The sequence below is a fragment of the Bubalus kerabau genome, chromosome 6 (assembly GCF_029407905.1).
Source record: "Bubalus kerabau isolate K-KA32 ecotype Philippines breed swamp buffalo chromosome 6, PCC_UOA_SB_1v2, whole genome shotgun sequence".
NCBI classification, from domain to species: domain Eukaryota; kingdom Metazoa; phylum Chordata; class Mammalia; order Artiodactyla; family Bovidae; genus Bubalus; species Bubalus kerabau.
In genome coordinates, this window is record NC_073629.1 from 101,096,427 (window position 1) to 101,119,739 (window position 23,313).

Genomic DNA, 23,313 nt, shown 5'->3' on the forward strand with positions numbered 1-23,313 from the left:
TCGTTCAGTTCAAATACTTCGTTCAAAACGAAGTAATCGTTTGAAAAGAAAATGCAGGAGGAGCAGAATTGAAGGGTAGAAGATAAAGAAGTCTTAGTACCAAAGAGATGGGTGAGGTAAATTAGAGGTATGCCTTTGGAAACAGAGGTGGTAGTTGAGATTTATGAATGGACAGAATCATCCAAGGAAAGTAATGTATTCAGAGAGGAGGTGTGTGGAATAGCAACAAGGGTGATTAAGAGGTGATTAGTTGAAAAAGAATGATATATATCAAGAAAGAATAAAATTTCTTTTCTTTTTTTTAAATGGCCATGCTGTACAGCGTGCAGGATCCTAGTTCCCAAACCAGGGATCTAACCTGCGCCCCCTGTAATAGAAGTGTCTCTTAACCACTGGACTGCCAGAAAAGTCTGGCACATATATTTTTAAATGGTAGCTGTTAGTAAATCTGGTTGAGAGCTTCATTCCTGGCAGTTTGATATTACCTTCCTAGGATAAGAGAATGATGAATCGATGATGCATGGTACGCTGTTCCTTGAAGAAGAAGGAGCCAGGTGTGAGGGTAGTCTTGTAGGATTTGGCTTTTAATGTGTGTGGAATCTGAGAGTAAGAAATTTGTGGAGAGAAGGGATTCTGAGAAGGTACAATAGTGTAGCCATGGCTTTGAGTCTTACCAAATTCTCCAGTAAAAGCAGAGCTCCCTTTAATATCAGGAGCAGTATTAACATGTATATTCTCACTACTTATATTTAGCATTGTACTGGAAATCCTAACAAGTGCAGTAAGGCAAGAAAGAGAAAATGCATTATAAATTAACAAAGAAATAAGTTTCTATTCACAGGTGACATGATTGCTTACATAAATCGTAAAGACTAAAGAATTAACAAGGTTTTAGGCTACAGCGTTAATTTTTTTTTTAAGTCATATTTTTATATACAGTTGACCCTTGAACAACATGCTGTTCAAGAGTTCGAGCTTGCATATCCATTTGTATGCAGATTTTTTCAGTAGTATATACTATAGTTGCAGTATATGATCTGCAATTGATTGAATCCACAGATAAGAACTCAACAGCTTATATGTATACAGAGGGCTTTTTACAAAATTCTAAAAAACCTTTGAAAACTGCTTAGGAATAAATTTAACAGAAGATGTGAGAGACTTTTAATATTGAACCACAGAATATTGCCAAGGGAAATTAAAGATCTAAATAAGAGATACATTTTGAATGGAAGGCTGTGAATTAGAAGATTCAACATGGTTAGGACATCAGTTCTATGGACTGTACAACCCCAGCAAGCATGCTTTCTTATATTGAAATAAAAAGACCTAGAATATCTAAAGCAATCTTGAAAAAGGACAGTTGTAGGATTTATACTTGCTAACATGAAGACTTTGTATAATGCAACACTAATCAAAATGATATGACATTATTGTGCATATAGATTGATAGTAGGGCAGAATAGAGAACCCAGAAATAAACCTTCATTAATATGTTCCTTTGATTTTCAACAGAAATTCCAAAGCAAGCCAATCAGTGGAGAAAGAAATGTTTTTAACAAATTGTGCTGGAACTGTGTATCTATCTATATATAGGTATAGATGCTGCAAGTGTGTGTGTGTGTGCTTAGTCGTATCTGACTTTTTTGCGATCCCGTGGACTGTAGCCTGCCAGGCTCCTCTGTCCATGGGATTCTCCAGGCAAGAATACTGGATTGGGTTGCCATGCCCTTCTCCAGGGGATCTTCCCTACCCAAGGATCAAACCCAGGTTTCCCACATTGTAGGTGGATTCTTTACCATCTGAGCCACCAGGGAAATCCAAGAATACTGGAGTGGGTAGCCTATCCCTTCTCCAGGGGACCTTTCTGATGCAGGAATCAAACAGGGGTCTCCTGCATTGTAGGCAGATTCTTTACCAGCTGAGTGACCAGGGTAGCTTCTCTGATAGCTTCCCCATCTATACCTATACTTTCTCTTAGGTATAGATTGGGCTTCCCTGGTGACTCAGATGGTAAAGAATCTGCCTGCGTGCAGGAGACCCGAGTTTGATCCCTGGGTAGGAAAGATCCCCTGGAGAAAGGGAATGGCAATCCATTCCAGTATTCTTGCCTGGAGAATTCCAGAAACAGAGGAGCCTGGCGAGCTATAGTCCATGGGGTCGCAAAGAGTTGGACATAACTGAGCAACTAACACACACACAGGTATGAGTATATAGCTTCTCTGCTCCTATCACCTAGCATATAAAAAATGAATTTGAGATGGTTTATAGACCTATGGTAAAGCCTGAAGTGAAGAGAACTTCGGAGAATATCTTTCTCACATAGGGGATTTTTAAAAAAGATTTCTTTGACCTAGGAAGCAGTAATCATAAAGGAAAACATTGATAAATTGGGCTTCATCAGAACTTAGGACTTCTGCTTGTCTCACAGACTCAGGAAAATATTTGCAGATCATAGATTTGAAAAGGGGCCTGTAGCCATAATATGAGTAACTCCTACAAATCAGTATTTTAAAATTATAAACAAGATTTGAACAAATGTTTCACAAGGAAGATATAAGAATGGCCAATAGGCACATGAAAAAATGGTCAGTGTCATTAGTCATAAAGGAAGTGTGGAAATTTAAATTAAGGCCACTATGAGATATTGCTGAACAGACTGGCTAATATTTAAAGTCTGAAAACACTAAATTTGGTGACATTTTTGAGTACTTGGAGCTCTCATGTAGGTGTGTGTAGTAGTACTGCCATTTTGGGAAGAGGAAAATCTGGCAGTTTCTTATAAAATTAAACATAAATCTGGTAACCCAGTACTTGCACTTCTGTGTATTTACTAAAGAGGCATGGAAGTCTATGTACATTTATTGTAATTTTTTTCATAATAACACAAAACTGGAAACTTCTTTTTTTTTTTGGTGGCCATGCCATGTGGCCTGTAGAATCTTAATTCGCCAACCGGGGATTGAACCCAGGCCCTCGGCAGTGAAAGCATGGAGTCCTAACCACTGGACTCCCAGAGAATTCCCAGCAAACAATTTAAATGTAGAAAGAGGAATAGAAAAATTGTGGTTTAGTCATGTAATGGACTACTTAATACTATGCCGTGCTCTTTGCAACCCCATGGACGGTAGCCTGCCAGGGTCCTGTGTCCATGGAATTTTTAGGCAAGAATACTGCAGTGGGTTGCCATTTCCTACTCCAAGGGATCTTCCCAACCTAGTCTCTTGTGTCTCCTGCACTGGCAGATGGATTCTTAATGGACTACTTATTCAGTAATAAAAAAAGAATGACTGGATAAAACATGACGAATCTCAGTGAAACTTTACACAATAGAATACATACTGCATGATTCCATCTATATGACACTCTAGAACAGCCTTCCCAGGTGTGTCAATAGTAAAAAGTCTGCCAGGCAAGCAGGAGACATGAGACACTAAATGCATGATGTATAGGAATTCTTTGTATTACTTCTAAGTCTGAAATTACAGGATTGAAGAGCCAGAAACTACATGGACATCACCTACAATAAAATAAAGTGAGGTATTGCAGCATAGGGGCAAATTGCTGAAAGCTATAAAACTTGAATGATAATTAGGTATTAGCATTTATGCAGGAGAAACTGAAGGAAACAATAGGGCATCGAGCAACCCCAGATTTTCATAAGAGCCAGGAATTGTTCTGGAAAGCTTAGAGAACATTTGACAACAGCAGCTAGAAATTAGGGGTGGTTTTCCATATCCCCAAAACTAGTAAATACAGAGGTATTTTGGGATAAGGTTTGAAGCGTCTAAGTGGATCGATTAGGAGAGAGAAATCTTTGAGTAATTTGAACAAGGAAAGTTAACAAAGAACTGTAAAAAGATATGGTAATGAGTGATTGGCTAGCAAGAAGTAAAGAGAACTCTAAATAATATAAAGAATTCAGAGTTCTGGGATTTCCCTAGTGGTCCAGTGGTCAGGAGTCTGCTGTGCGGTGCAGGAGATGCAAATTCGATGCCTGATTGAGGAACTAAGATCCTGCATGCTGTGGAGCAACTAAGCCTGTGTGCCACAACTAGACAGCCACACTCTGCAACTAAAGTCCATGCATGGCAGGTAACAAAAGATTCTGGCATGACGCAGTGAAGACCCTGCATGCCGCAACTAAGACCTGATGCAGCCAAATAAATATATTTTTAAATATATAGAATTCTAAGGTAGCAAATTAGCAGATACAAGGAACTGCCACTAACCCTAAGGCTAAGACAGAGTGCCCAAGAGTGCTCTCTTGCCCCATCACCACTCCCAAGATTGAGATCGAGACCTTGTTGGAAGGGCTTAGCTGTGGTTCACTGAATGGCAGAGCAGTTGGTAAGGTGCTTCTTTAGGGAACATACTGGAAATATGCCCTTTAGAGTACCTCATAAAGCTGTTCATGGGAGCTGTCAATGCTGTAAAACCACTCAAGTCAACACTCACTTGTACTTTAGAACCCGGCTTGCTGCAGGAGTCTGCTGAGTAAGCACACAGGAACAAGAAGCAAAAGTCTCTCCTTGCTGTCTACTGACAAAATTACCATGCCAGCAAATTAACAAAGGGAGTTTTTTTTATGTGCCCAGATAAATTTACATAGAGCAAGCAGAAAGGATGACTGGAACCAAGAGGCAATAAAATGATAACCAGCACAGAGTTCTATCCCTTTTAATCATAACTAGCCAGTGCTCCCTTCCAAAACAAAGCCCCTCACTGAGAACAAAACTGTTGGAAATAGAATCCAGACTGAGCTGCAGAGACAGACAATAGAGACAAAGGGAAGAAGAAGTTTATATAAAAGGCATGGGGAGGGGGGTGGTGAGCTAGGATATCAAAGAAAGTATGCCATAGTCCTTTTGAGCACTCCATGGAAACAACAGAAGAGAGAGCTATAAAGAGTGATATTAGAAAGCTATCTTGATCCATGTTCACAAAAATTGATCACATAAAAATGGAACAACATGAAAGGATCAAGATAGTAAGGAGCAGAATATCATTTCTATAGACCATGCAAAGTACACCTGCAAGATGTGCACAATACAGATAGGAACCATAACCTGCTATTTTACAATTTGAATAAATGGTACAAGGAAAACATAACCAGAAAAATTCACAGTGCTAGAACTTGGGAAAGAAACAATAAAAGCTCAGAAAAATGAAGACTAAACAAGGAGCACAAGACAATAAACAGTAGTGTTTTCCAAGAATTAAAGGAAACTTTAAATGAAACTGAAACAGATTGAAATTTAGAATTGAAAAAGAGATGCGGTAATTTGACCCAAAAAAATCCAAAAACTCTCCCTTCAGAAGAATAACAATGAAAAATGTAAGTGCTAAAAAGTGTAATTCAAGAATAATTTTATGAAATACAGTAAGACTTGAAACTACAAATTGAAAGGACAGCCAGACCAGTCATCCTTTGTATATCAAGACACAAAGAACAAGTGACTTAGAAAAAAGAAAAAATCAGATACACTTTGACAACAAAGCTTTATAACCCAAGCCAGTGAATTAACTGGATACTCAAGCAAAGAAAATGTGAGCCAAGCATTTTATACTGTGTCACACTTATCTTCATTTATAAAGGTCACAAACATTGTGTAAGATCATTTTTATTAATCATATTGTTGATATTTTGTATCCTTGAAAATCAGAGGTATAAGAAAGGAAATACAGATAGAAATAGAAGATGTTTAGTAAAAAGCTCAAGGCCCTCAATTTGAATTGGAAATATCACTAAGCCGTGAGGTATTTCATCTTTCAAAATGTGTGTATATGCACATGTTTGTGCATTTCCAGGCTCTGTCCACTAAAAAGTACTAAACACAATGACCAGTACCATAACAATGTCCCTAATGCCCAGATTGTGGTCTTGAAATGCCATTTCTGGACAGGATATTTATAAGATAAGCTTGGAATGTTTTGTTATACTACATAGTAAAGAAATAAAGATGGCTAGGCTTGTATCAAAAGGATTTGGAAATCAAATTGAAGAGGTTCCCACTGGCCAAACATGGGATGTTTCATGCATCAATTAAGGGTAGTAATTTCAAGTGTTTGATTTACATTGTTGTTTAGTCACTAAGTCATATCCAGCTCTTTTTGCAACCCCGTGTACTGTATGCAGCCTGCCAGACTTCCCTGTCCATGGGATTTCCCAGGCAAGGGTACTGGAGTGGGTTGCCATTTCCTTCTCCAGGGGATCTTCCAGACCCAGCGATCAAACCCACATCTCCTACATTGGCAGGCAGATTCTTTACCACTGAGCCACCAGGGAAGCCCTTAAATAAAATTAAATATGATCAAAGCTGTGAGTTCACAAAGATACCCCACCCTAGAAACAAGCATGTATTCTATCTTTTCCATATGAATTCTACCACTGAATAGTGGAAGAGTATATACTAGCTTATAAAGAAAGGGTGATAAAATTAGATCATTGTATTGCAGCTTGTAGCGAGTTAGTAGTTTCAGGTTATGAGCATCAGTGACTGCCAACACCACAGAAACAGAAGCACAGCCAGACATTAGGTATCTCCTAAGGAGAAAACAAAACCAGCAAGTAGTTGCCAAAATAAAAATGGGCTAGGGGATCCTATAGCCTCTAGAACCAACTACCAATTTATAGGAAAAGCAGAGATATAAGATATTTTTCAGGTAACTTAGAGATTAAGAGATTTTTTTGGAGACAAAACTATTTAGAAAGGGAAGAAGTGTTTTTTGGTTTTGTTTTCTAATTAACAAAGCTTATAAAATGTTTCTAGTTTGGCTGGTGATGTTCTATTAAACTGAGTGGTGATTACAAGAACTTTTTGCCCATTTGTTTTATGCAGTCTTCTGGGTCTATTATATTTTACTATTTTAAAAAATTAGTGTAAAGGGATCAAAGAAACCAACTAAATAGGTCAGTGTTTCCAAGACCCCTAGATAGAATATGAAGAATACAGGCCTATTTAAAACAAATAAGAATATACAGCCTTTTTCTATGTAGATTCCTTCTGCCCATACTGTTCCATTCAGAGGAGTGTATTTACCTGTCCTTTTTCTGTCACAGATCTGTCCATTGGTATACTGAGTTAATAGTTCAGATTGTATCTGTGCTTGTTTTATGCTAGTCTGTCTCCTCTTGACAGGTTGAAAATAACATACCTGCTGGGGCCCCACTCCTGAAGATTTTGATTCAGAGACTCTGTAGTCAAGTCTGAGCATCTGTCTCATTTGTTTGTTTAATGTCTCATGGTCATTTGTGCTCAAAGGCCATTTTCCTGCTCTGTACCAGATTGCAAAGTTGAGGTTTGGACATCAGTGTCATCCTCAAACTGCCTGTACAGTTCATTATTGAGTCTGTTGCTCTTAACACTTCTTGATCCTTCCTGTCATCTCTTCCTCTGCTCATGTCACCTTCATAGTTTTCTCGACTATGAAATTGGTCTCCTAATAGTCTCCTAGTTGATATTTAAAAGCCATGAAATACATCCTTCAAGCTGCTACCAGACTTATAAACTATTGATCGGATCACGTTAACTCTTCCTGAGAGACGGATCCCCATTCCTAAAGAATAAGATTCAACCTCCCTTAAAACTGCTCCACAATCTGGCACTTTCCTATTTTGCCAGACATCTCTTTCCCCAAAGAAAGGTCCTCTCATTCCCTAGCACTGATGTTGAATTGTGTGCAGATCTCTGAATATTTGATTCTTTTTCATGTTTTTCCTGTCTTGGTGTTCATTGAGCATTCTGTTCTGGAATCACCCATTTTCCAGCCTAGGAGTTCATCATTAAGGACTCCTCTAATGAAGCTTGTTCTGATAGAACTTCTCTTTCTAGTAGAATTGACTATTCCTTCGTTAGTACTCCTTCCCTAATGTGAACGTTTATCATAGCACCTATAACCTTTTATTGTACTTTCGGCTGCAAGTTTATCTTTTTAGGAAAACCATGTCCCTTGTGGGGATAAGGATTCTTCTTAATGGCCTTTGTAAATTCCCAGCACAGTCCTAGCACATGACGTGCCTCTGCCCTAAAGCAGTCTTATTAAAAATGCTGTGGATATTACACACTTCACTGACCAGATTGTGCTCTTTAAATATGAAAAAAGTGATATACTTTCTTGTTCATTCAGCTTTCTCCTTAGTTGGCATATATATATATCCTATAGGAAGATGAGAATTTGCACAGTGTTGTTGTTGTTTTTCTTTTTTTTTTTTTTTTTTTTTTAAGTTTTTACTCCTTATATTAAAGGAAATGAAAGCCACAAGAGCCTGAGATTAATGTAAGACCTGTTGATTGGCATTTCAACATATCTGTTTGTTAATTCTGAATATAGAGTTAAATAAGTGCTGCTGATAAATAGTTATTTGATAGGTTCCATGATGAAGGCTACTTTGCAGAAAGTGCTGAAATGATTAGCTTTCTGTATCAATCATTAATATACCCTTTTTTCCTAGCCTTCTTTGAATCCAGAAGCTGGCAAACAGAATCAGCCATGCAGACCTATTGGGACCCCTTCTGGAGTGTGGGGTAGGTAGATTTGCCATTTTAAAGGCAACACTTTAAATTTATCTTAGCAGGGAGAGGAGAAAAATTTATCTCTTTTTTTGTTTGTTTGTTTATCTCTGGTTTCTCATCTCATCCATTTGCACATGGTAACTAACACCTATTAACTGTTACTCTGCCCCCACCCCATCCCCGCCCCAAAAATACCACTGGGATGTAAAGGCAGTGGAGTCAGAATAAAGACAATTGAGAGCTTGTAGAACCCTGAATTTGAAAGCAGATTTTAAGCAAATGAATTCTAAAGTATTCTTTGATAGGCTAAATAACACCACATCCTATAGAACATTTTGTTCAGCCAGGTTCTGTTTGCTGACTGTGGTGGTGGTATCCTTGTTTTTGGCAATTATAAATGATGATTGTTCTGTAGGTAGGGGAAAACCTATAAATACACACATTTATATGTATATGTTGGGAATAACTAGCTTTAAAAGTTATTAGACAAATGAGTGTATTTCAAACCAAACCTGATCCTGTGGCATTGGGATGTTTGGCATTTACAAATTGTACTCTCCTAGTTCCTATGTTATTCAGTAGCCAGGCAGCTTACTAGGACGGCTTTAGTGTATCTAAATACTGGGTTTGGATTCTGAGTTACAGGATTAAGGGCAGTTGCTATACCACTTCCCTCTTGTTAATGAATAGCTTTGCTCCAGTTCGCCTCATCAGAAGGTCCCATAGCAGACTCCTTTTTCCAGTGTTCTCTACTCTCTCTATTCTTATGCTGACAGGAGTTGCTACCCTTGGATATATTCTTGTTTGGTATACGTCTGAGTGATCACACCACACATGAGGCATGTTATACGCCTGAAAGATTGCTGGCATCTTCGGGCTTTTTGGTTGAGTATGAATTTAGAATCAAGTGTTTGACATACTGCCTTTGTTCTTATGGTTCCTGCGTAGTGTCACTCTTGAGAATATCTATAAAGTGCACACCAGGAAATGTTTGTCACTTAGTCACAACTCTTAGCTCTTTGTTGAAAGTGAGGCCTTCGTTTGAACTATGCTGTGTGTTAACCAAAAGGTTTGACATTCTTTTGTTCTCCACTGTTGTATTTCACAGAAAACCCACCTAGTGCCAAGCAACCCTCCAAAATGCTAGTCATCAAAAAAGTTTCCAAAGAAGATCCTGCTGCTGCCTTCTCTGCTGCATTCACCTCACCAGGATCTCACCATGCAAATGGAAACAAATCGTCAACCATGGTTCCAAGTGTCTATAAGAACCTGGTTCCTAAGCCTGTACCACCTCCATCCAAGGTATGATTTGGAATCAGTTTCAGAACCTTATACAGCAAAGGTGGGATGAATAAATAAGAATTTAGTAAATTTGTGTTTTCCTGTTGAGTCACTCACCAGATATTCATTTGGTACTATTAACTTATATGTATAGTATTTTATTCTGTCTCCAAACTCTCTACTGCTGTCAACTACATGTTTAGTAGGCCTCTCATACTCTAGCTTCATCTTATAAACCTGCTTCTCTTGATGCGCTGTTTTCATTAATAATATCAACATTTATCTATCAGTGAGCTGAATACCATGGCTGCTGCTTCATTCCTTCTCCTCACTCATTCCCCTGTGCCAAGCAGTTACAAAGTCTCTGTCAATTTTTTCCTCTATGATATCCTATGTCTTTGTCATTTCACATTTATTATTTCAGTGTACCCTTCTATTGCCTCATCTCTCTGTATTTATCTTCCACTGAACTGTCAGAATGGTTATCCGAAAGCAGTTTGAATATATCCCATCCTTTCCCATTAAGTCCCTTTAGTGATCCTGTACTATCAGTATAGCAGGGGTTGGATACAGTAAAAGAATCTGCCTGCTATGCAGGAGACCGAGGTTTGATGCCTTGGTCGAGAAGATACCCTGGAGAAGAGAATAGCAACCCACTCTAGTATTTTTGGCTGGGGAATTCCATGGACAGAGAAGCCTGGCAGGCTAAAATTTATCTGTAAAGGGCCAGATAATTCATACTTTAGGCTTTGTTGGTCACACAATGACATATGACCTTTTGGTAACATACTCTTTTTCTTTTTTTTCCCAACCCTTTAAAAATGAAAAAAAAAAAAAAAAAATTAGCTTATGGGTCATATAAAAATAGGCCTCAAGCCAGTTTTGGCCCATGGGTCATAGCTTAGCAACCACTGATGTTATAATACAATGTCTAGACTTCTTAGCACTGGCATGTATAATTCTATATAGTCTAAGCCCAATCTATCTTTTATATGTTGCTGCCCTTTCTTTCTCTTACCTAGGAGATTTTCCTTCCCATTTATGTCATCCTCTCTATGAATCCTTTTCTGTCACATATGTCTGCTGCTACTGCTAAGTCGCTTCAGTCGTGTCCGACTCTGTGCGACCCCATAGATGGCAGCCCACTAGGCTCCTCTGTCCCTGGGATTCTCCAGGCAAGAATACTGGAGTGGGTTGCCATTTCCTTCTCCAGTGCATGAAAGTGAAAAGTGAAAGTGAAATCGCTCAGTTGTGCCCGACTCTTAGCGACCCTGTGGACTGCAGCCTACCAGGCTCCTCCGTCCATGGGATTTTCCAGGCAAGAGTACTGGAGTGGGTTGCCGTACATATGTCTAAAGATCTAATTAAGCCTTGTAGCTGATTGAATAGCATTCTGTCTCTAATCCTGACATTTATTGCATCTGTTTCTTCACTTGGTGTAATCTCCTTAAGGGTTTCAGGTCTTTTTCATGTTTGTATCCCTAGCATTCTCACAAAAGCACACAATAATTGCTTGAGTAAATTGTAGCCACTGCAAGGAAACAGAGTTTACTGTGTTATTAAAAATACTAGTGAGCATTAATTCACTTTTCTCTATGCACCAACACTTGTTTAGGCTTCCCTGGTGGCTCAGTGGTAAAGAATCTGTCTTGCCAGTTCAGGAGACGTGGGTTCAATCCCTGGGTCCGGAAGATCCCCTGGAGGAGGAAATGGCAATCCCCTCCAGTATTCTTGCCTGGGAAATTACATGGACAGAGGAGCCTGGTGGGATACAGTCCATGGGGCGTCACAAAGTCGGACACGACTGAGACTCAAAACACAGGTTTTAAGACCAACACAAAGAAGTACATCATTGGTCCTGAGCCCCCATGAGCTGAAAGTTTAATTGGGATGACAAGATACAAGAGTATAAGGTCATATGATTGTATATGAAATAAAATAACAAATCCTAGAAACAAATCTTAAACAGATTTGGAACAACTAAATTAAAACACTCTTTACATTATTCAGAGGAGCATGATCACCTTAGGCTACAACCATCAAGGGAAATTTTACTGAAAAAATGTAATTTGAATGGATTTTTAGAAGATAGTCAAGATTTAGGTAGTCAGGAAAAAGTCTGGAAAAGTACTACAGATTAGAAGAGGTGGTTAAATAAAATGTTTTGAAAATAGAAAACAGTGGGCACATTTGAGGGATAATGAATGAACCATTCTAATGCCTGGTAGTACTGGAAAAATATCAGAACTGATGGTCATTATCCTAGTGATAATGAAGCTTGTCAGGGTAGAGAAGATCACCAAGGGAAAGCGAATAGAAGAAGAGTAAAGAATAGGAAAATAAGACTTGAGAAAATACTTATTATTTAATAAATATTAGGAAAATAACAACATAGTTAATAGGATTAAGAAATTGTACTCAGACATAGAAAAAATGGTATGCTTCCACAAATCTGAGAGGGTGAGTTTAAGATAGCAGCCAGGGTTGTCAGCATTTGTCAGTTGCTGCTGACAAGGGCAATAACGGAAAAGAGGGGGTTTGGACCTGAGCAGTTAGAAAGTTTTTGGTGACTTTGAGTTGAGGTTTTAGGATAGTAGTGTAGGGCTGAAAAACAAGATTTCAGAGGATTCTATAGTTATGTGGGTGGAAATGAAGGTAGTGGCATGTTTGAAACTTGACAGTAAAAGGAAACAATATAGGTGCTAGAAAAGTTAAGTGAAAGGATGAAGAAAATCTGTAGGAAGAAGCCTGTGGGGACAACTTTAAATTTACTTGAAAGGTCATTAAAGGAACATGACCCAAGAAGAAAAAACTGATTGACAAGTGTTGTTATTTTTAAAAGGGTTTTAGAATATTAATCAACGAAGGCAGTGGCACCCCACTCCAGTACTCTTGCCTGGAAAATCCCATGGACAGAAGAGCCTGGTAGGCTGTAGTCCATGGGGTCGCTAAGAGTCGGACACAACTGAGCGACTTCACTTTCACTTTTCACTTTCATGCATTGGAGAAGGAAATGGCAACCCACTCCAGTGTTCTTGCCTGGAGAATCCCAGGGACGGGGGAGCCTGGTGGGCTGCCGTCTATGGGGTCGCACAAGAGTCAAACACGACTGAAACGACTTAGCAGCAGCAGCAGCAGAATATTAATTTCTTTTGATACAGAAGGGAAAGAATGTGAATTCAGTCAAAAGAGCAACTCCTATAAAGAAGGAACCCAGCATGGAAATTTAACAGCAGGACTTTCAAGTAGGCAGATGACACTTGAGTTCTTCTTTATAATACAAGCTTGAACAAGTTTCTAATGTTCTGAACCTCAACTTCATCATACAAAATGAAGGTAGTACTGCCTGTCTTTTAAGGGTTTTTGAGAGTTTAAAAAGTTTTCATAAGTGTTTCTTCATTGGGAATATCTGCAAACATTATGTTAAACTGTAGAAGAAGAATAAAAAAATAAGTGAGACAAAGTCATAGCCTCAGGGGTCTCAAATCTTCTGTGGGTGAAGACGTGACAAGGAGAAAATTCATAACACAGAGCTTAAGATCAGTTTAGCCCTGTTGTGGAGAATTGAGTTCAGAAAAGATGAAGAAAGGAAAACCAGTGTAAAGTCTGCTGTTAACTGCCTTTGCAAAAGGCAGTAAAGCCCGAACAGGGATGTGATGCAAGTAACAGAGAAGAGGGGCGGTGATGGCACACAGTGGGGAGCAAATAAGAGGAAGAGAACAGGACACTGAGCATTCTTCCCGCGGAAACTGGGATACCCGTGGAACCATTTCACTGAAGTTAGAGAAGAAAGAACGCAGCGTGTTCAGGGAGAAGTTGATGTGAGTGGTTCTGGGACTCTTGAATGTAGGCTCCTAGGGGAAGAGGAGATGACTAATAGGCAGATGTGGATGTACCCATTCATTCATTTTCTCTCTAACAGTCATTAAACATTAAGGATCTGTGTATTTAAAAGCTATATGTCACTAGAGGCACAAAAACAATCTCAAAGGGTTTATTTTGAGATATAGTGAAGAGACAGATATGAAAAATAATTGTACTGCCTTCTTGGAGAGGGTCCTCATGAGTCTTTACAGATGAGGTCATATTTGAATTGGGTTTTGAAGTGACAAAGAAAGGAAGAACTACCATTTGTTGACATCTTCCTATGTTCCAGGACATTCACTAGGCCTTTTGCATAAAATATTACTTTAATCCTAGGATGTAGAAAATTATGTAATGTGAGGTTGAATGCAGAGTTCCAAAGAAGAGCAAGGAAAGATAAGAAAGCCTTCCTCGGCGATCAATGCAAAGAAATAGAGGAAAACAATAGAATAGGAAAGAGTAGGGATCTCTTCAAGAAAATTAGAGATACCAAGGGAACGTTTCATGCAAAGATGGGCATGATAAAGGGCATAAATGGTATGGACCTAACAGAAGCAGAAGATATTAAGAAGAGGTGGCAAGAATACACAGAAGAACTATACAAAAAAGATCTTCATGACCCAGATAACCACAATGGTGTGATCACTGACCTAGAGCCAGACATCCTGGAATGCTAAGTCAAGTGGGCCTTAGGAAGCATCACAACGAACAAAGCTAGTGGAGGTGATGGAATTCCAGTTGAGCTATTTCAAATCCTAAAAAAAATTATGGAGTCAGGATTCTTCAACTAGATTTGTCTGACTTCAGCTAGGGCTGTTTACACTGCCCCAGAATACTTTCCTTCTTGATACAGGATAAAAAAGAGGAAGATGAGAATTCTGGTTTTGGAGTCAGACTTCATGCCATTCTAAGTACTTGGAATATAGTATGAGCAGGTTTGACTGTGTGGATCACAATAAACTGTGGAAAATTCTGAAAGAGATGGGAATACAAGACCACCTGACCTGCCTCTTGAGAAACCTATATGCAGGTCAGGAAGCAACAGTTAGAACTGCGCATGGAACAACAGACTGGTTCCAAATAGGAAAAGGAGTACGTCAAGGCTGCATATTGTCACCCTGCTTATTTAACTTTTATGCAGAGTACATCATGAGAAACACTGGGCTGGAAGAAGCACAAGCTGGAATCAAGATTGCCGGGAGAAATATCAATAACCTCAGTTATGCAGATGACACCACCCTTATGGCAGAAAGTGAAGAGGAACTCAAAAGCCTCTTGATGAAAGTGAAAGTGGAGAGTGAAAAAGTTGGCTTAAAGCTCAACATTCAGAAAACGAAGATCATGGCATCTGGTCCCATCACTTCATGGGAAATAGATGGGGAAACATTGGAAACAGTGTCAGACTTTGTTTTTGGGGGCTCCAAAATCACTGCAGTTGGTGACTGCAGCCATGAAACTAAAAGACGCTTACTCCTTGGAAGGAAAGTTATGACCAACCTAGATAGCATATTCAAAAGCAGAGACATTACTTTGCCAACAAAGGTCTGTCTAGTCAAGGCTATGGTTTTTCCAGTGGTCATGTATGGATATGAGAGTTGGACTGTGAGGAAAGCTGAGCACCGAAGAATTGATGCTTTTGAACTGTGGTGTTGGAGAAGACTCTTGAGAGTCCCTTGGACTGCAAGGAGATCCAACCAGTCCATTCTGAAGGAGATCAGCCCTGGGATTTCTTTGGAAGGAATGATGCTAAAGCTGAAACTCCAGTACTTTGGCCACCTCATGCGAAGAGTTGACTCATTAGAAAAGACTCTGATGCTGGGAGGGTTTGGGGGCAGGAGGAGAAGGGGACGACAGAGGATGAGATGTCTGGATGGCATGACTGGCTCGATGGACGTGAGTCTGAGTGAACTCCGGGAGTTGGTGATGGACAGGGAGGCCTGGCGTGCTGCGGTTCATGGGGTCGCAAAGAGTCGGACACGACTGAGCAACTGAACTGAACTGAACTGACTGAAGTAGTCAACAAACCGTAGTTTTAAAACAGTAGGAGGAGCGAGTTTTTGTTAGGGAGCGAGTAGGTGAGGCATTGAAGGCAGAGGAACTGTGTTACCCCAAAAAGGGGGAGGGGCAAAACATGCCATGTTTGGAAAAAGATAAGTGGTTAAGTATGGATGGCAGGTGGTTAGGAAGTGGTGGGACTTGAAGACTAAAGCCAAGTGATGGAGGTCTTTATAAAAACTCAGGTGAGAGTTTAGGGGTCATATTATCAACTACGTGTTTTTAACAACTTAAATGATTAGACAGTTAACAAATATCTAGTGTTTCTAAGTAAGTTCACCTGGGAACAGATTCCAGTTGGCGAGTACTGAGTATGCCTACACCCACTGAAAAGACTGAAAGGAATTATGAGGTGAGAAGAGAATGAAGGATCAGGGAATTGAGAAAGGAAATACTGGAGTGGGTAGCGATTTCCTTCTCCAGGGGATCTTCCCGACCCAGGGATCAAACCCAGATCTCCTGCACTGTGGGGAAACTCTTTACCATCTGAGCCACCAGGGAATCACAAAAAAGGGAAAAGAGTTCAGAAAAGATGGGTAAAGTGCAATCTCTTATTTTCTACAAAAACAGACTTTTTAAAGCTGGCTTTTGAATGTAATATGAAGACAAAATTTTTGCTTACTCATTGAAAGAGCTGTTTTATTAAAATGGGGATAGAAGTGTGTGTTACAGGGAATTAAATAGTAATAATGAGCAAGTGAAAGCAGATACTGATCTGTGCAAAAAAGTTTGGCAATAAAAGGATGGTAGTAGAAAGGAAAATAGATCTTTTTTTCCCCCTAGCTTCAATTTAATAGAAAGGAGGTTAAAGATACAAAGGAGAAATAATTGATAAATTCACAAAGGAATGAGAACAAACATGTAGAATGATAGAAAGGGAGGGTGGAGCCATTAAGAGAACTTGAGATGCAAAGAAGGGGGTTGAGGAGAGTTTGGGTCTAGTGACTTCTGACTTCAGTCCAGTAGGAAAAGGCATGATCGTTTGAGGTGGAGAGTTGAGACTGGTTTGGAGGGAAGGAGAGGATACTTTAAAAAGAAAATGGTTGATATGTGGTTCATTTTAATGGTTTTTTTTCCCTTCCTTTATTTTACTGATTGATTAAAGGGTGGATAATGTACAATGTTAACAGAGACAAGGTATCTGGTGACCCTGTACACCTCTGGGAAACTGTGTCTTTGATATTTGGCCAGAATAAGCAGCCATCTTTAGATTTTCTTCAGTGAAAGAAAAAGAATTAATCTCCATTCTAGTTGGGTCATTGCCTCTTTCTTTTATTGGCTTGCATGTTGTTTTTGGAGGCACTGTGGAAAGCAGTATTACATACCAGTTGAGTAACCTTGGACAAATTATGTAACTTCCTTAATATCAGTACAGCCTTCCCTGGTGGCTCCAGGGAATCCGTCCTCAATGTAGGAGACCCAGGTTCAATCCCTGGGTCAGGAAGATACCTGGATAAGGGAATAGCAACCCACTTCCGTATTCTTGCCTGGAGAATCCCGTGGACAGAGAAGTCTGGTGGGCTACAGTCCACGGGATCTCAAAGAGTCGGACATGACTGAGCAACTGACACAAATGTCAGTATAATTCTCAGTAAAAATTCAACATCATAATTATATCTGATTGGGTTAAGGATTAAATAAACTACAAGAAGTATCTGGTATATGGTAGATAACTCTGTTACGTTTCCTAAAGCCTACAGTATCTTCTTTAATAACAAGAATGAAGCTCTTTTCACTCAGACCCTTCTTTTGTCCTAGAGGTCTTTTGGTTCTAATTGTTTCATTTTGGAAAAACAGGTTTTTTTTACTTTTTTCAGCCTCACTTCAGTGATGTGCCTCAGATGGGCTGTTTGACTCCGGAAAATGAGTATTCTAGCTACACTGTGTTGCCATTTGAGTTGGGGCCAGGGCCAGAGTGACAGAATGGGCCCAGACCCCACAAGGCGGAGCAAGGGAAGAGCTTTTGGACTAAACCAGGATCGTCCAGCCATTTATATTTCCCACTCTGTCCTGTAACTAGCCTCCTGCCATCAGATTTCCTAGAAAACAACATTTTTTCTGATGTGCTTTGTGAGGGTTGAGGTTTGTCAGGGTTACATCAAAGGTTAACATACAACACACCATTAAAAAAAAAAAAATCGGGGGGGTCAGATGAGTTTATTTTTTTTTTTTTTTTCCCCAACTTCTGGGATTTTATGCCTGATGATCTGAGATGGTGTTAGTTGCTCAGTGGTGTCCAACTCTGCGACCCCATGGACTGTAGCCCACCAGGCTCCTCTGTCCATGGAGTTCTCTAGGCAAGAATACTGGAATTGGCTGGAATTGCTTGCTATGCCCTTCTCCAGGGGATCTTCCCAACCCAGGAATTGAACCTGGCTCTCCTCCTCTGTAGGGTGGTTTTTTACCAACTGAGCGATGTAAGAATAATGGAAATAAAGTTCACAATAAATATATTGCGCTTGAGTCATCCAGAAACCTTCCCCATAGGAAAACTGTCTTCCATGAAACCGTTCCCCAGTGCCAAAAAGACTGAGGACCACTGTTATAGCATATTGCTTTATAACTTGGTTTTCTCTAACTACATTATGACTGATTTCCTATGACTGCTGCTGCTGCTAAGTCGCTTCAGTCGTGTCTGACTCTGTGCGACCCCATAGACCGCAGCCCACCAGGATCCCCCGTCCCTGGAATTCTTCAGGCAAGAACACTGGAGTGGGTTGCCATTTCCTTCTCCAGTGAATGAAAGTGAAAAGTGAAGTCACTCAGTCGTGTCCAACTCTTCACGACGCCATGAACTATAGCCTACCAGGCTGCTCTGTCCATGGGATTTCCCAGGCAAGAGTACTGGAGTGGGTTGCCATTGCCTTCTCCTCAAATGAGTTTAGAAAATACTGTAGATTATATCTGCCTCTCAGTTCACATATATGAAAGTGCTTTGTGAAATAGCACAGTAAAAGAAACCTGTTGTGGAACTACATTCAGCCTAGCATCTCCCAGGCTTATTGGACGAGAGCTCTCTATACCTGTTAATATCCCATGGCTTTTCTGATTCCTATCTACCTTTTCCCTTCAAGGTTGTGTACCTCCCAAATGTGTTGAGACAGGTGAGCTTTCATATTCCTACACAACATTCCACATACTGTTCCCACGTAACTTCTCACTCTTTGCTTTGTGATCTTACAAGCTGAGCTTCTGTCTGTGTGCTGTTCTGACTGATTGTTCTTTGTTCCTGTGTAGGCCAGTGCGTGGAAAGCTAACAGAATGGAACACAAATCAGGACCCCTTTCCTCTAGCCGAGAGTCTGCTTTTACCAGTCCAATCTCTGTTACCAAACCAGTAGTACTGGCTGGTGGTGTAGTTTTAAGCTCTCCCAAAGAGGTGAGTGAGGATAAAGGAAAGCAGCCTTTTTTTCTGAAGTTGCCATTCCCCATTTACTTAAACTGAGACAAGTGGTATGGTATGTATAGCTCTAACTTTATTTCCTTCGTAGCTATTCTTAGCTCAGTCATTTCTTTACTGGTGATTCCCATTAGCATCCAGAGATAGGTGGTAGCTGGGTGGGGTCTTTGGCCTGTGGTAGACTGGCATTATGCTTGCCTCTGGAGAACAATCAGAGAGGTGCTATTTAAACCATCTGGTTTTAACTGTAAAAACTGCAGAACTGAACTCTGTTTAAATGAAAAGCGTAGTTTATTTTTGGTAAAAGACTGTAATAAACAGACTGCCAGATTCAGGAAAGCAGTACAATGAAGAAGTGGCCTAGAGAATGCCAGTACTTACGTTTACTGCCAGGAGCAACCTATTTTGTGGTGTTTGCCCAGAGTCCTGCCAGCACCACTCCTCCAATTGAGATCAGCTCCTCTCGTCTCACCAAGTTGACCCGCCGAACTACTGACAGGAAGAGCGAGTTCCTGAAGACTCTGAAGGATGACCGGAATGGAGACTTCTCAGAGAGCAGAGAGTGTGAGAAGTTGGAAGATGTAAGACTGTGGGTTCTTCTGGGGCAACATAAGTGTTTTTCTGCGTTATATATGTACTTTCTGTTTTTAAGAGAGAAAGATACGGTACATTTTTTTAAAAAAACGTACAGAGATTTGTTTATGGAGTAACAGCTTGTAATAAAAGTGAGCTCAGTTCTTTATTCAGCATATTTCAGATTAGGGTTCATTTCAAAGATACTGGCCTTGGGACTTGGTGCTCTTAATCAGGGCAGCACTGCTTGAGTCTTGAATTGGTCATTGCTGTAAGAAGTTGGTAAACTATAGAAGCTTTTTTTTTTTTTTTTAAGGATTATATTTAACTGTAGTGGAAGAAAATCTGACAAACAGAACCATAAAAGAAGAGGGTTTTTGTTTTTGTATCTTGCAACAGGTTCCTAGTCCAAGAGGTATTACCAAGAGGAGCATCTGTAGTATCAGGAACTTGTAACTTTTGGTCAGTTTGGACTAGGGTACTTGTGTTCGCATCCACTTTCTAGTTAGGGAAAGGACAGAGCCAAAAACCGGAAGAGGGATGCCCTTTTTAAAAGCCTTTCTTAAAAGCCACCCCTGCAGTTCCCACTCACATTTTAAGTGGGCAGCTGTCCAATAGCCACTCCTAGCTGCGAAGAAGTTTAGGAAGGGGAACTTTTAAAAGCTTAGCACATTGGTTCTTTAGTCCAAATCGGTAAGGAAGAATAGAAAATCGATACTGCATAGGCAGCTAGTAACTTCTGCCACAGCTGACCTGACCTGAAGGTAAGATGGTAGCCAATTGGTATCCTTTGGAAATCTTAGCAAGATCAGCAAGTTTTCAGTTTTAAGTGGGGAAAACCTGTGGGCCAAGGTAGAAAGCATCTCCTTAATCTCTTAGATTGCTTACCTTGCCCCAATAGATTATTAAACTAAACGTGCCCTTCCTTCCCTTCCTGTCCCCCAGTCGGAGGACAACAGCACACCTGAACCAAAGGAAAGTGGGGAGGACGGCTGCCACCAGAATGGCCTCGCGCTCCCTGTGGAGGAGGACGGGGAGGGCCTCTCGCACTCTCTGGAGGCAGAGCACAGGTAGGTGAGGATCAGAGATACAAGGCTACATATGACCTACAAGGAGTCTGAACATACTTAAGACACCTCCACCTCCAGTATAGAGAGAAGTGCCCGCAGCAGCATAGCTTGTTCTCTGTGTGCCACAGGCTGGCCTGTTGCCCCCTGGGTGTATTCCTTTACAGATTCACCCAGCTTTCCACATGATTCTCTCCAGGGTTTTTTTGTAGTTCAGTTTCAGACTCAATTTATGGCTTAGGTTGGAAGGGTGGAGTGGGTGAGACCTGTTTCCTAGAGCTGTTATGGTGGCCCCTTTGGCTTCTCTCGGGATTTATGAGGCCCCAAGGTCAGTTTTCATTCCAATCCCAAAGAAAGGCAATGCCAAAGAATGCTCAAACCACTGCACAATTGCACTCATCTCACATGCTAGTAAAGTAATGCTCAAAATTCTCCAAGCCAGGCTTCAGCAATATGTGAACCATGAACTTCCTGATGTTCAAGCTGGTTTTAGAAAAGGCAGAGGAACCAGAGATCAAATTGCCAACATCCACTGGATCATGGAAAAAGCAAGAGAGTTCCAGAAAAACATCTATTTCTGCTTTATTGACTATGCCAAAGCCTTTGACTGTGTGGATCACAATAAACTGGAAAATTCTGAAAGAGATGGCAATACCAGACCACCTGATCGCCTCTTGAGAAATTTGTATGCAGGTCAGGAAGCAACAGTTACCACTGGACATGGAACAACAGACTGGTTCCAAATAAAAGGAGTATGTCAAGGCTGTATATTATTACCCTGCATATTTAACTTATATGCAGAGTACATCATGAGAAACGCTGGACTGGAAGAAGCACAAGCTGGAATCAGGATTGCCGGGAGAAGTATCAATAACCTCAAATATGCAGATGAAACCACCCTTATGGCAGAAAGTGAAGAGGAACTCAAAGGCCTCTTGGTGAAAGTGGAGAGTGAAAAAGTTGGCTTACAGCTCAACATTCAGAAAACGAAGATCATGGCATCTGGTCCCATCACTTCATGGCAAATAGATGGGGAAACAGTGGAAACAGTGTCAGACTTTATATTTTTAGGCTCCAAAATCACTGCAGATGGTGACTGCAGCCATGAAATTAAAAGATGCTTACTCCTTGGAAGGAAAGTTATGACCAACCTAGATAGCATATTCAAAAGCAGAGACATTACTTTGCCAACAAAGGTTCGTCTAGTCAAGGCTATGGTTTTTCCATTGGTCATGTATGGATGTGAGAGTTGGACTGTGAAGAAGGCTGAGCACCGAAGAATTGATGCTTTTGAACTGTGGTGTTGGAGAAGACTCTTGAGAGTCCCTTGGACTGCAAGGAGATCCAACCAGTCCATTCTGAAGGAGATCAGCCCTGGGATTTCTTTGGAAGGAATGATGCTAAAGCTGAAACTCCAGTACTTTGGCCACCTCATGCAAAGAGCTGACTCATTGGAAAAGACTCTGATGCTGGGAGGGATTGGGGGCAGGAGGAGAAGGGGACGACAGAGGATGAGATGGCTGGATGGCATTACTGACTCGATGGACGTGAGTCTGAGTGAACTCTGGGAGTTGGTAATGGACAGGGAGGCCTGGCGTGCTGCTATTCGTGGGGTCGCAAAGAGTCGGACACGACTGAGCGACTGAACTGAACTGAACTGAAGGTATGAGGCCTGTTCTTTAAATGAGGGCCTTGAACACAGAGCCAGCCAAGGTGTCTGGCCAACTGGATGGCAGATGGGACCTGCCAGGTACCTTCCTGAAAAGGAGCTCCCATCCAGAGGAACTTCAAAAGGGGTGAACGCAGTCACAAGGTGATGGGGCTCACATACCATGAAATTAAGAGAACTCAGAGCGTCTTCCCTGGCGGTCCAGCGGTTAATTCTCCATGCTTCCACTGCAGGGGCTTGGCTTCCATTCCTGGTCAGGGAAGTAAGATCCCACATGCTGTGCTGTGCAGTCAAGAAAAATAGGAACCTTGGTACATGTGGCTATGTGCTGATTTTGCTCAAGGGAGACAGTGAGATTTCTTTGGTTTTGCCTATGGGACAGTTTGACTCTCTTCTTTATTCTGCTGCTTCTACATAAGAGTTCTCTATAACTTGTATGCTCTGGAAAGAGCAACTGTGTATCGACTTTGTATCCTGCAGCGTTGCTCAATTCACTGATTAGCTTGAGTGATTTTGTGACACAGTCTTGTACAGTATCATGTCTTCTGCTAACAGTGAAAGCATTACTTCTTTTCCGATCTGAATTTCTTTTATTTCTTTTTCTTCTCTGATTGCTGTAGCTAGGACTTCCAAAACTATGTTGAATGATAGTGGTGAAAGTGGATACCCTTGTCTTGTTCCTGATTTTAGGGGGAATGCTTTCAGTTTTTCACCACTGAGAATGTTTGCTGTAGGCTTATCATATATGGCCTTTACTGTGTTGAGGTAGGTTCCTTCTATGCCCATTTTTTGAAGAGTTTTAATCATAAATAGGTGCTGAATTTTGTCAAAGGCTTCTTCTGCATCTATTGAGATTGGAAAGAGCAACTGTGGAGATTCACCATCTAAT

General features: G+C 40.6%; 1 protein-coding gene across 11 annotated transcripts in view; it reads left to right on the forward strand.

Annotated features, from left to right (window-relative positions):
* GPBP1L1 (GC-rich promoter binding protein 1 like 1) overlaps nucleotides 1–23,313 on the forward strand; it is a 75,814-nt gene that overhangs the window by 50,285 nt on the left and 2,216 nt on the right. For 10 of the 11 annotated variants that reach the window (XM_055586026.1, XM_055586027.1, XM_055586024.1 and 7 more), the window contains 5 exons: nucleotides 8,456–8,528; nucleotides 9,625–9,818; nucleotides 18,954–19,094; nucleotides 19,538–19,696; nucleotides 20,634–20,758. In XM_055586026.1, coding sequence (XP_055442001.1) covers nucleotides 8,456–8,528; nucleotides 9,625–9,818; nucleotides 18,954–19,094; nucleotides 19,538–19,696; nucleotides 20,634–20,758 — 692 coding nt within the window. The remainder of the gene's footprint in view (nucleotides 1–8,455; nucleotides 8,529–9,624; nucleotides 9,819–18,953; nucleotides 19,095–19,537; nucleotides 19,697–20,633; nucleotides 20,759–23,313) is intronic. The other variant, XM_055586034.1, reaches the window with a different exon arrangement.